Source organism: Phaenicophaeus curvirostris, chromosome 21 (assembly GCF_032191515.1).
Source record: "Phaenicophaeus curvirostris isolate KB17595 chromosome 21, BPBGC_Pcur_1.0, whole genome shotgun sequence".
NCBI lineage: Eukaryota > Metazoa > Chordata > Aves > Cuculiformes > Cuculidae > Phaenicophaeus > Phaenicophaeus curvirostris.
Window position 1 is genome coordinate 6,702,354 of NC_091412.1, and position 15,849 is coordinate 6,718,202.

At 43.7% G+C, this 15,849-nt stretch overlaps 1 protein-coding gene across 7 annotated transcripts in view; it reads left to right on the plus strand.

Moving 5' to 3' along the window:
* Positions 1 to 6,831: 6,831 nt before the first annotated feature.
* SYNRG (synergin gamma) overlaps positions 6,832 to 15,849 on the plus strand; it is a 38,133-nt gene continuing 29,115 nt past the window's right edge. For 2 of the 7 annotated variants that reach the window (XM_069874158.1, XM_069874160.1), the window contains exons 1-7: positions 6,832 to 6,925; positions 8,235 to 8,353; positions 10,261 to 10,391; positions 10,715 to 10,820; positions 11,438 to 11,549; positions 12,709 to 13,008; positions 13,739 to 13,963. In XM_069874158.1, coding sequence (XP_069730259.1) covers positions 6,847 to 6,925; positions 8,235 to 8,353; positions 10,261 to 10,391; positions 10,715 to 10,820; positions 11,438 to 11,549; positions 12,709 to 13,008; positions 13,739 to 13,963 — 1,072 coding nt within the window. In that variant the 5' untranslated portion in view covers positions 6,832 to 6,846. Of the gene's footprint in view, positions 6,926 to 8,234; positions 8,354 to 10,260; positions 10,392 to 10,714; positions 10,839 to 11,437; positions 11,550 to 12,708; positions 13,009 to 13,738; positions 13,964 to 15,849 lie in introns of those variants that run through there. The other 5 variants (XM_069874164.1, XM_069874166.1, XM_069874161.1 and 2 more) reach the window with 4 other exon arrangements.

Here is a 15,849-nt window from a genome sequence, read left to right on the forward strand (position 1 = left end):
AATTTGAAATAACTAATAATTTTAATGTGATTTCTGAGACCGATCAGTTGCTTATCAAGAAGCTGATACAGGGGCCTTGCTCAGGATTTGCTCCCCTGTCTGGGAGTGCTTATTTTACAGCTTCTGAGGTTTCTGGCTGGCAGTGACCATGCCATAAGTTAATATTTCTCAGCCCAGGCACCTTCAGCAGCAGCTGGGTCTCTAGTCAGCCCTGGTGGTGGGTTCCCTGCATACCCTCTGATGTTTGGGCCGAAAGGTGGCAATTTCTCCTTTTTGGCGAAAAATATTTGCTTTTAGATGCCTGAGGTTGATTCTATCAACACATGGCCTTAGTTTTAAGAGAGTTCTTGAAGAGAAGGCAGGGCCTCTCATCCCCTTCAGCCCTTTGTCCTCTCACATGGGGCTGGTCCATGGTCATGGGGCTGTGGCCATAGGGCTGTGGCCAGGGCTGTGGGGCCAGGACCATGAGTGTGGGGCTGGTCTGTGGGGCTTGACTTCTGGCCATGGGCCAGTCTTTGGCCATGGGGCCTGTCTGTGGGGCTGGTGGGTGCCTGTGGGGCTTGACACATGGCCATGTGGGCCAGTCTGTGGCCAGGGATCTAGCCTGTGGCCGTGGGACCAGGCCCATGGGTGTGGGGCTGGTCTGTGGGGCCAGTGGGTGGCCATGGGGCTTAACCTGTGGCCATAGGGTCAGTCTGTGGGCATGGGTCCTGTCTGTGGGGTTGGTGGGTGGCCATGTGGCTTGAAATGTGGCCAGGGGAGGGTCAAGCTGGACATCAGGATGAAATATTTCATGGAAAGGGTGATCGGGCACTGGCAGAGGCTGCTCAGGGAGGGGGTTGAGTCGCCTTCCCTGGAGGGGTTTAAGGCACGGGTGGACGAGGTGCTGAGGGACATGGTTTAGTAATTGATGGGAATGGTTGTACTCAATGATCCAGTGGGTCTTTTCCAACCTGGTGATTCTATGATTCTATATGGGCCAGTGTGGCAGTGGGTCTGGTCTGTGGGGCTAGTCTGTGGCCACGGGGCCAGGGCCACGGGTGTGGGGCTGGTGGCTGGTCTGTGGTGCCGGTGAGTAGCCATGGGGCTTAACCTGTAGCCATAGGGTCAGTCTGTGGCCATGGGGCCAAGGCCACGGGTGTGGGGCCGGTCTGTGGGGCCAGTCGGTGCTCGCGGGGCTTGACCCGTGGCCATAGGGCCAGTCTGTGGGGCTGATGGGCGGCCGTGGAGCTGCACTTGTCGCCATGGGGCTGGTCTGGGACCATGTGGCCGGTGCGTGGGGCCGGTGCGTGGCCGTGGGGGTAGGCTGGCGGTTGTGGGGCGGCTGTGGGGCCGCCGTGGGGCCGGGGCGGGCAGGGGGAGGCGCCTGAGCCCCGAGCCGGTGCCCGCCCCGCCCCGCCCCGCGCCGCCCCCGGAAGCTCCGGGCCCGTCTGACCCGCGCGGAGATGGCGCTGCGGCCCGGGGCCGGCGGGGGGGGAGGCAGGTGCGTGTGGGGCTGAGGGGACGCGGGGGGAACGCGGAGGAGCTGAAAAGGGTGAGGGGGGTTGTGGGGACACGGGGGGCGGAGATGGGGGGGGTGAGGGGGGAGACGGGGGGGGATAGGGAGGGGGGCAGAGGTGGGGCTGAGAGGGGCACGGGGAGCAGTGATGGGGGGCTGAGGGGGACATGGGGGCAGGGATGGGGGACAAAGATGAGGGTACTTAGGGGGCAGAGATGAAAGAGAGGGGGCGAAGGGCGACACGGGGAGCAGAGATGGGGAGGCTGAGGGGGGTATGGAGGGGCAGAGATGCGGGGCTGAGGGAGAGAGATGGGGAGCTTGGAGGGAGGTGAGGGGCAGGGATATGGGGCTGAGGGGAACACGGAGGCAGAGATGAGGGGATTGTGGGGACACCGGGGGCAGAGATGGGGGGGCCTGAGAGGGACAGAGAGGGGGGGCTGAGTGGGACATGGAGGGGCAGAGATGGGGAGGCCTGAGAGGGATAGAGAGGGGGGCTTAGGGGGACACGAGGGGCAGAGATACGGAGCTTAGGGGAACATGGGGGGCAGAGATGGGGGGGCTGAGGGGCACACGGGGAGCAGAGATGGGGAAGCTTAAGGAGGCACAGAGAGAGGAGATGATGGGAATTGGAGGACCGTGGAGGGGCAGAGATGGGGGGCAGAGGAGAGGAGGGGGTGGGGGTGGAGATAGGGGAGCTGAGAGGCCTTGGGGGGCTGAGGTTGACACAGGAGGCAGAGATGGGGTTCTCAGGGGGACACTGGGGGGCAGAGATTGGGGGTTGTGGGGAGGAGGGGGCCAAGGGCAGAGATAGGGGAGCTGAAAGATACGAGGGGACTGAGTGGGGCACAGAGGGGGCAGAGATGGGAGGGTTAAGAGGGTCTCGGGAGGTCACAAGGGGGCAGAGATAGGGGGAGCTCATGGGTGGTCAGGGTGCAGAGGTGAGGAGGAGACTCAGGGCATGGGGCTCAGGGTGCAGGTGGGATGTGGAGGCAGAGGGGCCAGGGCCCGGAGGGACGGTGTGTGGGGTCCTAGGGTTGGGTATGTAGGTTGCTGGGTGAGGTGTGGGGGGTCTTAGACAGGATGTGGAGGATCCTAGATAGGGTACGTAGTGTCCTGGATGAGGTCTGGGGTCCCAGGCAGGGTGTGTTGGGCTCTAGGTAGGGTATATTGGGTCCAGGGGAGGATGTGTTAGGTCCCAGGTGCTGGGGTGGGGGCCTAGGTAGGGTATGTTGGGTGATGGGTGGGGTATGGGCATCCCATACAGGGTGTGGAGGCTGCAGTCGTGGTTGTTCTGCGGTTCTCTGGAGTGTATTTGCCTTTTGGGAGCCCACCTTATCCCCCAGCTCATCTGGGCTTGGGCAGTTGCAGCCTACTTGCCATCAGGCTCCATAGCTGCAATCTCAACTATTGGGGTGGGAAGGAATTTCAGGATTCCAGCATCCCTGTGTGGATGCTGAGGGTGGCGGCAACCGTAAATATTGCTTGTTGTCAGCAGGCAGGTTTGGGGCCACTGCTTTGGGTTATTGATTTCCCCACTTTCACACAAAGAACACTTCAGCGGTGAAGGGGGCTTAGGGTTGATGTCAGGGGAAGGAAATATCAGTAAATGAGCTGTGTGAACATGTCATTGTGTTTCTGGAAAAGTTAGGAAGCTGTATTTGCTGCCTTTGAAGACTTAGTAATTATTTTTGTAACATAGATTCTTGCATGCTGTTTATCTGTTGTCCTACTTCTAGGGAGGCTGGGTAAATTTTGGATTTGACAAAGGGAGTTTAAGTTGAGTTCTTGGATATCTGAAGCCTACAGTTTTGTTGGTGATATTGGGAACATGAAGAGGGGAGGTCTGCAGTGGGATGACCTGCACCTGGGTTGGTGCTGCCTTGTGTTGGCTCTAGGATACTTAGGAAGAAACAGGCTGAAGCGTATATGTCTGCCTGTGCATGCTGTGGAAGGGAGGGAAGGCTATTTTTGTGTTTCCCTACATGTGTAAATCTGAAATAATTCTTGTGAGGATTTGGCTAAACCATCCAAGCTCTTTGAGCTGCACTGCCTGCTCAGCAATTTAGTGGGAAGGTAACAAAAGTGGGGAGTCGGCAGGCTATAGATTTTGAAAAAGAAAAGGATTTAAAAATCATGGCTTCCTATTGCAAGTAGCTTGATTTCTTTAAAACTGAAGTCTGGAGGTAGAGGAAAAGTTCTGTTCTCTGTGGTTGTGTGGGTTCTCGGCCTTGTTTCACTTCAATTTGTTGTGGATTTCTGCCATTCAGAAAAACTGTGACAATCTGTTTTGTGCTGATAGCATTGTGCTGATAAAGAATCAAGGGGTTTAAAAATCCACTTGCAGACAGAAAAATGTTACCTGTAGTTTAGAACTTTTATAGTGAAGGAAGTATACAGAAAATGAGTTCCTTCTCTGTGCACTCCTGCACTGCGATGGAAGCTGTTTGTTTGTTTGTTTGTTTTAAGCTCCATGTTTAAGATACTTATCTGATGGGAATTTATATTGCTACTGTAAGAGACGTGTTGTGGGGCAATTGTTTTGTTGTCTTTATTTTATTGTGCGCAGTGTATCCTATATATTAAACTTTCATCCTGTGTTACCCAAAGCGTTCTGACTGTTTGCATCTACCTAGGTGGTAAAGTGCTTCTGCTGTTGAGAACAACAGAGGTGTTTGCATTTAAACCATTGTGGAATTAATAAGGAGGAAGAAACTATATTTAAATAGCTTGCTTGATAATAGTCAACTAATCGATATACTTTAAACATTGGGGGTCATAAAAGTTTCCATTGTCTAGAAAGTACATTTGCTCATTTTAGAGTGTATTCAGCTGGCTATAAATGTTCTTTCAGCCCCCCTGTAGTATATTGGTCCTTACAGATGGCTTAATTTATCATGCTCATCTGTTTTTTTCTCTTAAAAAAGAGAAAGGGACACTGTTCTAATTTTGTCTGTTTATTCTTAATTCTCTTGTCAGTGTTGTTATTTTGAGATAACTTTAAAATGGACTTTAAAATGTTTTCTCTAAATGCGAGCTCCTTCTGATGTTGTTCCTGTAATGTATGATTGCTGAGTCCCATGGTTTTCTGTAGCACTTCAGGTAATGTAGGAAATACTTGCCTCTGCTGGCTTTCTCAGCAAGGAAAATCAGTTGGATGCCTGATTTTTCATTTCTTTGGAATCTCCAAAAAGTAGTTCAGAAATAAAGTTCCTGTTGTTTGATGGAATAAGTTGATTGGGTTTGTGTGCGTGCATGTGTGGCTGCAGTTGTGCAGCTAAGCCTTGGAACAAGGTCTGTGGTGAATCCAAGCTGCATGTGCAGAGTGCTGTACTGCAGGAGCTCGCTCTGCTACTTTTAACTACCTGTTCTTCCAGTGCCCTCTAATTAGTGGCAGGGTTTTTTGTTGATTTTTTTGCTGGGGTTTTTTTCAACAGGCTTCTAAATAAATCAAGAGCTCTGTAGGAAGGGATAAATATTTAATAATTTGGCCTCTATTTGCTTCCAACAAGCAGTGGTACTTTGCTATGCTTGTTCAATTTATATTGCGTTTGCTGATTTGGAAGAATACTTGTTGACTGAATTCCCCTAGAGGAAAGGAAAACGTGAGGCTATGAAAGCTTTTCCGCACTTTTCAGAAATAAATTCTAGTATTTCATCATTCAGATGAAACTAAGAGTGGTGTATTTTTGTGGTGCTTAAAATTCCTGCACTCACAGATCTGGCTTACAACCGAAGCACCACGCATCGGAACTTGCATGCGTTTTGAGGGGGTGTATTGCCAAGGAGGCACTGTGTAATGACAACTGTTCCCATAGGTGAACTCAAATAAAGGCACAATCCACTTAATTCACTGGGCTTCACCCCTTGAGTGGAGAAAACAGCTTTTCTGACCAGCACTGGCATTCAGTCTTGGGTCCCTCTGTGATGCTCACTCAGCTGTTAATATTTGTATGCAAAGAAGTAGATTAAAAATGTCCAAATGGGACTACAGTCATTGCATGGACCCAGGTCACTGTGTGAATGGTATGAAGACCCCAATCCAGAGAAGGCCAGCACTTGTTTTGAGACGAGGTAGTGTGTGCTTACACAGTGCTTCAAAGAGAGAAACCACGGTTGGTGATGGTTGAGGATGATGGGACCTGTATGCGGTAGAAGATGTAGGTGTGTGTTCATTGTGGAAGTAGAATTTAGCACATAGTGGTCAAAGTAAAGAAGCAGCTTCAGCATTAGGAATGTTCTGAGCTAGAGAAGAGTAACATGGGTTGTCTTGGTGACCATGTAACCTGCTGTCTGTATATTGGGCAGGTGCAATTTGCTCCTGGAGAAATGCATAATTTAAATTCCTTGTTTAATCTTAGTACTAATGTTACACAGCTCTTTTATATTTATAAACCAGGTTGGCTTTCAGAACTTCCTGCAGGTCTTAAAAGACTGTCTGCAGTCCTTAGAGATAGCTTTTTCTCCTTTACTCTCTTTTAACATCCACACTCGTGCTGAGGAATATTGAATACCTATAAGTGTATTTCCCTTCCATGGTATTTTGATGCAATACTGCCTGGGATTCTGAGAGGTTCTTGTTTGGTGAATTACTGCTGACCTGGGCTTCTGAAAGTTGCCTGCAAATGAAACCTCATTTAAACGAGGTTCTTTTTTTACTGTTTGCTAATGCCACAGTTTGAAAGTGAGGGCTAGTCATTTCCATTATGATTTTGGTTGAAATGTTAACAGTTCTTCCTCCAGCTGCACTTCACCCTTGATATTTAAATGAATATTTTTTTCCAAGGCATGATTTTTCTTGCAATTAGGTCTAATTTAGAAAATAGAACCTCTGTTATTTTGTGATACTCAATGTTTCAAAGTGGAGGGAGAAGGCAGAAGTGGTGGGGTTTCATGGATGGTTTGTTCTTCTGCAGAAAACTCCTACTAAGCATCTGAGAACTATTGTCTGGTGCAGGTATGGTCTTGCTGAATCAGATGCTTCCAGTGGGAGATGCTTATTCATTCTGCGTTGCTTGAAGGCCTAGCCTACACTAACAACTGACCTGTTACCAACCTGCGTAGGTGCCGAAACTCTCTTGTGGGTGATGTCGATGAGTCAAAGCCATTTTAGTGCTGCTGTGGAGGATAAGATCTATTTCTTCCTAGCTTAGCAGCCTGTGACGGTGCTGGCAGGGCTCTCCAGTGCATTGGACGATCCCTGGGAGGGGTGACCTTATCCCGGTGGTGGGACTGGGTTCTGCCAGGTCTGTGGGAGCAGGTGGATGCACTTCCGAGAAGGCGGGAGGCTTTGGCTGGTGGTGCTGACGTGCAAGTCGAGGTAGCTTTCATTCATTTATATTTGCACTACGATGGCAGACTTTCATGTACCCTTGTTTTCCTCCTGCAGTTTCATGTTTCCTGTTGCAGGTGGTTTAGGTCCCCCTCAAGGTATGTATGAATTTAACATTTTGAGCATAAAGTTCTTTACTTTGTTTACATACATTAAACAACTTTAAATAGTTCTGCACTGATGCTTAGGAACGTAATTATTAATTGAACTCCGTAGCTGTTTTTCCCTTTGAATTCAGTATTTGTAAGCCAACTCTCACAAGTCTATTTATAAAACTGCCTGTGCATTGTTGAAGAAGCAGTGTAACAGAATGATAGATTAAAGATCTAGGAAAACTACATCTCTGTTTTTGAACTGAATTTGCCTTTAAGATTTTTGTGTTATTTTGAGGGTGGCATTTAACCTCTTCATGCTTCATCTCCCAGCTGTGTATACCCATATTGTGTGGGTGTTGCAAGACCTGGTAAATATTTACAAAGCACAGCAAGACCCTGGGACGAGAGTCACAACCTGTGTGGAAAGTATTAATACAATAGGAGAGCCTCAGCCTTAAATTACCTTTGTTCTCCTTCCTGTTACAGTGCTGTTTGTTTAATGAGTGGAAAACACGAAGGGAACTTATAAAAAAACTCTCCACTTTCCCTACAAAAATCTTGGGGGGCTGATTTATGGATCACTGTTAAGTTTCACATCCCTCCCGGAGCGATTGTGCATGTGATGCTCAGTTATGCACAGTTATAATTATCTCACGGTGCATTGGTAACTAATGTGTGTTAGTGTATGTCTCCCAAGACAGCAGAATATGAGATGTGAAGATATTGAAACATGTCTGGTTTGCTTTATTCAGTGAATTAATATATTCCAGCTTGATTTGTCTGATTTTGTTGAAGTGTAGCTTTTCCTGACAAATATTGTAACCATTCTAATATATGTAGTGGGCTAATTAGCCTACAGACAAGTTACCCAGCCAGATCAGAGTGTGACATTACATTGTGAAATGGTGAGTTTATTTCTTAAGATTTATCTTCAAAAGCTGCCAGTTTACCCTTTCAAGATAAATGGATAATCATCAGCACCAATCAACCTGGTTAATTAAATGTTGTTAATTGGAAGTGACCCTTTCAAAAATTGTATGGGAAGAAACCCACAGAGAACCTTAGGGTGGTGGGAGAATTTGTCAGCTTAGTTACTGGGAAAGCCCCATAGCATTTCTTCCCATAGGCTGACCAATATCTAAACTAAGGGAATTCCGTGGCTGCCTTCAGTGTGGCTTTTTTTTTTTTAAACATTTTTTTTTTTAAACAGTCCAGGAAATCAGAGTTTTCTTCCTTTCCTTTGCTGGTTTTGTTAAAAAAAAATAGCTTTAATACAAATTGGGAGCTTACCTTGTTTAATGTTTCATTGTAGGGATGATTCCTATGCAACAGCAAGGATTTCCAATGGTTCCTGTCATGCAGTCCAATATGCCAGGCATGATGGGAATGAATTACGGTTCTCAGATGCCTCCTGGACCCATGACCATGCAGGTGCGTGGCAACAAAACGTGGACTGAAGTGAGATACCTTTGTGCCTCTCTGAAAGGTGACAGCTGATGCTGTAGCGCTCTCACATCTGCAATGGGGTAAAAGGGTGGAACGTGGCTAGAAACCAAAGTGTGAGTATTAGTCCAATAGTGGGACATCATATTTTATAGTTTTCTCTTTGAAGATACTTCTGATAATTAAAAGAGTTCTCCAAGTTCCACTGGGATCTGGATAGAGATCATAGGAGAGCTGGGTGTATGTTACTGGTGTAGACAGAAATGAGAGCGTAGTACAAGGACAGTGTCAGTAGTATTAAGTAACTTGGACATTATAGCCAATTCAGAGAGTCAGGATCTGAACTTTCATGTCATTTGCCGTGTTATGACACCAAAGTGGGATAAGAGAAGCATGGTCTCTGAACAGGAAAGAAAAGGAAACAAAAGCATCAGCAAGATGTTGAAAAGCTACCAAATACCACCTACTCCAAAGCGTGGTTAGTAATAGTATTGAGTCCTTAAGCAACTGTAGTTCAGAACTCCCACAACAAACATCTTTTGCCTTTTTAATTTTGCTTTATGCTTTTTTTTTCTTTTGCTTTGGTTTCATGTCCCTACCGTTAAGGTGGCATATTGTCTAGTATTTTAAATGTAAGCTTTGTAAGCTGATAAGAAGTGACTGTGTACGCTCTGGTTGATCATGACCAATTCACCAAGTTGTTTTATCCTTTTGTAACTCAAATGCTGGAGTTTATAATAGAGTTAAGTTTCCTGAGTGTAGGTAGCAATTCATAAACTTCCTTTTTAAATACCTTGTTCTAGGGAACAAAGAATCTTTTAAATATGCTTTATTTTTTCACATGACTGGTTTTCGCATTTGCCCTACTTCCTATGTTTCATTCTCATTCTTTTTCTTGTCTAAAGTAACTTTGTCTTTGACTCTGCTGTTGCTAATTGAAGAATAAGAATGAAATATGAGTAGCAAATACTATGTTTTCCCTCTCTCAATTTTTTGTTTTCTATTTAGCACCATATGTGCTTATGTACAAATTTGCACTTTGCTGGAATTCAGCGTTTTGGCATGGCTTTGTAGCCAAATTACTATGTGACAAATTGAATTTATTGTATCTTCTCTTTCCACCCCCACCTGGAATTTATTAGATTTATTTTGTAAAATGTATTGTTGGAAAATGTTTTTATGAGAGCTGGTCTAAAAATAATAAACAGCTTTTGTCCTCTCCCTACGCGTTCTGATCCCAAATATGAAATGAATGGTAAGAAAAGTAAGTTATTTTCCAGGCCCCTCTATCTTAGGCAAGCTTTCCTGCTGTAACTGTACCAGAGTATGTTTTTCAGCAAATGTTTCTGATATAGATGCAGCTTATTCAGGAAAGTCTCCTCTTAGCTGTTGTCATTTGCTCTCTCCCTCCCTCAGCCCACTAGATGAGCTATTAGAGCACATTTTGCCAGCACCCATTGTTGGTTAGGAGTTTGCACCTCCAGGAAGGATTTTAAAAGTATTATACAATCATGTAGATTAGGAAACAAAAACCCAAAGCGTGGTACTTTATAGCAGTGCAGGATGCCTGTAACCTTCCTGCTTTTGAGGTAGGTTGTATGGATTTGAAGACTTAATTTTTGTGTTTGGCCACGAGACTTTCCTGCCTTCTAAAATCTGTTAAGAGCTGCAATTCATTATTAAGAGGGAAGAGTGCCATCTGCTGAATGACCACTGCTGTGTTCTGTAACAGCTTGCCTGTGTTCAGAAGCTGCTCATCCAGCTGTACTTAACGCTCTTAGTTTTACAAGATCTGCCTGGCTCACAATTTGGCAGGGTGTAATTGGCAGCAGTTTGGCTTTTTCTGGGCAACAAAACCGTAGAATCTTGGAGTTGTATTATTTGTTTTGTTCTAGGGTGGCATGCCCTTAGGGCCAATGCCAGCAACTGGAATGCCTTACATGGGACAGGCTTCTTTCCTGGGAATGCGTCCAGCAGCCCCGCAGTACACCCCTGACATGCAGAAGCAGTTTGCAGAGGAACAGCAGTAAGTGATGCTTTACTGATGCTTGGGAAAGCCTTCCTTTTTAAGAGGGACATGTAGTCTGGAGGGGTGGTGCACACAGTAGAACTATTGACAACTTCTCTAGAAAAATAGTCCATTTAGTGCTGTAGAATATTGTTGAGATCATTCCATTGCATTTGAAGGCCATCTGTGAAGCTAGTAGTGGCTGTCGTACAGCTCTGAGAAGAAATTGTGTGCACCACACCACGTGAATTGGAGACAGAAGAAATGGAAAAATCAAGTAGAAGTTTGTCATGAAAACTGTAATGAAAATTATTTTTAGATTTTTTTTAATTTTGCCTCAGGAAGAGGTTTGAGCACCAGCAGAAATTCTTAGAAGAAGAAAGAAAACGGCGCCAGTTTGAAGAGCAGAAACAAAAGCTGAGACTTCTAAGCAGTGTGAAACCTAAGGTATGTCCTAAATAATAAGTGGGGTGTTTCTTTCTTGGTTTTGCGTTTGTTTTTTTTTTTTAATGAGATGGTCACTTTCAACAAGCAAACAAGTGAGGAACTTATATGAGATATCAGATTACATCTTGGAAAGCATCTGGAGGAGATGGTTCTTTACACACTCTTGGTATAGTGTAAACAAAGTCTGGTGTTGAAAATGGAATCAGCTTATGAAAAATAAACCAACCTGCTGTGTAACATTTGGGAACAGATTGAAGTTCTAGAATAGAGAATGTTTGGTTGATTGTTTGTTGACTTTGTCCAAAGTTTTGGATGCTTGCAGTGAGCTTGAAGGCTCCTGTCTGCAAGGGTGCACATAGCTGAGTAAGGTTTGCATATTGTCCCTGTGCATAAAGCTATGTCTAAAGACTGAGAAACACTGTTATCCTGTTGTCTTCAAAATAAATGCTTTCTAAATATGGGAGTTATTGTTGATACGCTTCAGAAAGGCCCTGCTGGAGAAAGAAGGGTTTAATCTACCAGCAGGCATTGCTGATTTTTATACTGAAGAAGTGTGGATATTGAAAGAAAATGGAGCTGTTCTGTACATTTCTCAAAATGTGTTGTGTGTGTTTTAGACAGGTGAAAAAAGCAGAGATGATGCTTTGGAAGCCATTAAAGGAAATTTAGATGGCTTTTCTAGAGATGCTAAAATGCACCCAACACCAGCATCACATCCGAAAAAGCCAGGTTGGTCACTTTTCTCATCTTCCAACTGAAAATAAAACTCTTAATGTCTGAAATCCTCAGCAGGGAGAACTAATGCTGTGAAGTATTTTTATTCAGTGGTACGCACTGAGTGGATTAAATGTTTTGTAAAATAGTGTAGTTCCAGCATCTGTTTGCTTGGTCAGGTTATAAGGGTGCAATATTAAATATTGCTTTTATGAGAAGACTCAAAACTTGAAGCACAGTACATTAAGCTTTCTTTTAATGTGAAATATGATGGAAATTGATAATGTGTTTGTTCTTTTCTAGTTAAAGCATTAATTAATGTTTTGCAGAATGCTTTTGAAGCTGAGAAGTGCTATACGAGTGCTAAGAATGATCAAAACGTTGTAAAATTACTTCAGTGGACTGTAACAGTTTGCTTGTGTATCATTGCCTGGGCATGATTGAATCAAAGCCTTCTGTATTCTCTTCCCAGTAATTACTACATTTGTAACATTTGCTACTAAAGAATTCCTGTGGGTTTTAGCATAGTTTATCTTGTGTCTACCCTGAAACAAAGCTTATCTAGACAAACTTTTCCCTGTACAAAATCTTTATCTGTACTATGGATTTGCTCTGATAATTTTGAAGTTACAGGTGGCTTCTGACAATTTTCTGCTGTCTGCAGATTTCTTCGCCTTACATCAGTTCTGTTAAAATGGGTAACTATGTAAGTGATTAAACAGCAGATCGTCTATATGAGTACACGTTTCTTATGTATCTTATATATGATTGAGCTTTTGAGGGTGAAACACTCCTTTGAGGGAGAATGTCCCCCCCTGTGCACACCCTCATTATAACCAGTTTGAACTACTACCTCTTGATTTGTTTTGACCCAGTCTGGTAATACAAACAGAATACTTCCATTGCCAGTGTTAAGAACCAGGTTTCGATCAAAGTGTTTACATCATAAGCATCTGGGAGAGAAGATGCATAGTTGGAAGTGGCTGCTCAGTTTTACCTTGTGTGTTTGTTTTGTTGAGAATAACAACTCCACACATCTCTTTCAAATAATGCATACAATGCTGTTTCCCCTTGCCTGTTTGCTATGTGTACCCAGTATTTGCCACTTTTCCTACCTTTCCACCTATGAGCCCTTTTCCTCATCGCTTTGCATTGTGTTCATTCCATTTTACAGATCATTCCACATCATCCCATTCTGCTGTATCTGTTTCCCACTCTGCTTTTCTTGATGATGAAGAATTTAGTGACTTTATACAAGGGCCTGTTGAAATCCCCAAACTGGTGCCTCAACCCGCCTCTCAGCCTTTTCAGCCTTTCCATTCTGCTGCTGAGGCTGGGCAACTGCTTTCAGAAAAGGCTGTGGTCCAGCCTCACCCACCAGCCCAGGCTCCAGTGTTATCCATCCTGCATGGTACAACTGAGCATGTTCCTTATTTTCCTACCTCTGCATCTTCACCCAATATCCATAAAACAGGTAACTCTAAAGTATCAATTTTTTTGTGTGTGTCACCTTTGGTCATAGAGCTACACAATCTTCACTTGTTTTGTTGGGCTTTTTATCAGTCTGTCTGAAAGTAGTAATGTTTAGGCGATTAAGCAGAAACTTGCTGATCCATGGGAAAAGATTTAAGTCTCCTTTTTCCTTTCCTTAGAACTACACTGTAAAAGCAAGTCATTTGTGGATCCAGAGATGGCTAAATATGCATATTGTTGGTCTTAAGGGAATTAATTCTTGTGTGCTAGCATCCTCCTAAGTCTGTGTAGTAGAAAGAGATGCAGGTGAGATGGTGGAACAAAAACAACTATTATGCTGATGTGGAGCACTTCTGTGATTCCTGTCTTGGAGGCTAAATGGATGTTGGTGAGATTAATGTGAAGAATTTTGTAGATGTCAGTAAATATTGGACCCTTCTGCTACTGATGCCTAGATACTATGCAACAGTAGTTCTAATGAAGAAAATAGTTTCATGTATTCCTTCTTCTTACTTTTTGTTTGTTGAAATTGTTGTCTGTGCGTGGTAAGTAAAGGACAGAATCAAGCTATAAAAGTGTTGGAGCAGGGTGATGTAGTTGGTCTGAGCTGGGACAGATGCTCATCTTTAACTCGTCAGTGGTACCAATAATAATTATCCTTTGAAAGTGTGGAATTACCATCTGGGTGGTTAATAACAAAATACAAATAATTCCTACTGCTGTTTATTCAGGCTCTTCCTTGGAGGAGAAAGTCTTAGATAATGGCTCAAACGAATCTGAACAAGAGCAAACCAAACTTAAAACATCCGAAGTTGGGCACAAAGCCTCAGCTGCAAGCCAAGTTCATCCCAGTCTGACCATGAATGACTGGGATGTTGTAGGTGGACAAGAAAGTGGTACCACTGCTGCAGAGGTGCACAAGGCTTCAGAACAAAACATAGCAGTTGAAGAGTGTGGTGAGCAAATGAAACATTTGACAGAATTAAACCTAATAAGATGCTGCTTGGATGCTAACACTCTAATTCTTAGGCAAATCCTGCATAATTTTGCTCTGAATGCCTGCTTGAATAATATGTCAGTGCCTCCTGCTCCTTGCTAAAAGTGTAACAACTGTGATTTTGCTTTGAACTTTTCCACGTGAATTTACTGCTATAATCACACTTAACATGTTTGTTTAATCAGGTGTGCTGTTTTAAAACATTCTGTCCTCTTTCTTGGAGGAAAAAAATGTGCTTTATAAAGATAGGGTTTTTTAAGTATTTAAGGGAACTTATTAAAGATGGTCAGTGTTACGATGGGTTTTCATCTTTTAACTTTGAGGAGGTAAAAACTCTTAGCTAGTTAATACTTGTTTCCTGGACAGTTTGCCACTCTCATGCATTATGGCTGTAACTGTTTGGGCTTCAGGGATCAACTTTTTAAAAGCTGGACTAGATGAAAACTCTAAGTAAGATTTAGTTCCAGTTTGGATTTTATTAAAGCTGACTGTTGACTATTTGGTTTTGTTGCAGTCAAAATAGATGCAAGGTCTCTGGTGCACCTGCATGAGTGCTCTGATGTGCTCAAGGGTTGCTTGAAATGTGGGCTCTGCTGTAGTCAAATACGATAAAAATACATGTAGTCCTTTGTGTAATCTCACTTTTCTGGGGGATGTGAGGAGATGGAGGAGGAGAAGGCAGCTCCCTGTCTGTAGATAATTTAATTGGACACTTTCCCAAACAGTTATTTCTTTCCTAGAAGTACAATAACTTTATTAAAACTCCTCTGTTCATCTCCTCTGTCACTAGATATGTTGCTTTCAAGTGTTTTCTTATCCAATATACTTTAAAAACATTATTGGATGAAATGAAATGGTTTTAATGGATATTTTTAATAAGTGGAAGGGCTTTGTAATACACAGTAAATTGATAAAAGTGGCTTTGAAGAATATACGGCATGCGATAGGATCTGTTAATTTATTCATAGCTCATATTGTACCAATCCAATTTTAGGAAAAAACAAAAAAGAGAGCATGGGGGAGAAGAGGCAGGAAATGCCTGATTTAAGAGTATAAGACAGCGAGTTTAAATACAGCCTGCAGGTGACGATGGTGTTGGAAGTGATCCTGTAGAACAGCAATGTTAAGAATAATTCTTAATATTAAGGACACTTTGAAGGATGAGCTGAAGTACTTGGTGAGGAACAGCAGTTCAGTAGTGAAGGGATAATGCTGAAAACCAGCAGACCCTTAGTCACTTCGATGTTTTCAAAGTTTTGAGTAAGACTCTTCTATCTGTCAACAAAATATGGCTGACAAATCCTTTTCACATATTTAATTAAATTTTGTCAGAGAGATTGAAGGGTAAAAAGCAAGAATCAGTAGGGTACAGAAGTGTATGAAAAGGTGGCTAAAGCTAAAGAATGGTGAGATTGGAGGATGTAGCAAATTTATTTTACTGGGTTGGTGAAATGAAAGAAATTGCTTATGTTAAAATATGCTTGGAGTTGTGGGATGGTTAGAAATTAGGCTGCAGCCAGGAGAAAGCAATGTGGATGAGGAGATACAAGGACACTGGGAAAGATAATGGCATCTGAAATTACTCTGATTTTTTTTGTCAGAGCTCGATCCAAGATAAGCATAAAATCTGCTTAGAGAGAAATAGATGAGAAGTAAACCATGAGTCTGAGGGGAAGAGCCCACATGGTGGAGAAGGAAATAACCAATTTGCAGGGAGGAAAGCGTGGCAGATCGTATTATGAAAGCCTGTAGCAGTGAAGGTGGCTGGATCTCAAGACTAGTAGCAGTGAAGCAATGGATAAGTTTTTGTGAACATGGGAAAAGATCTTACCCAGATTCAGCCTG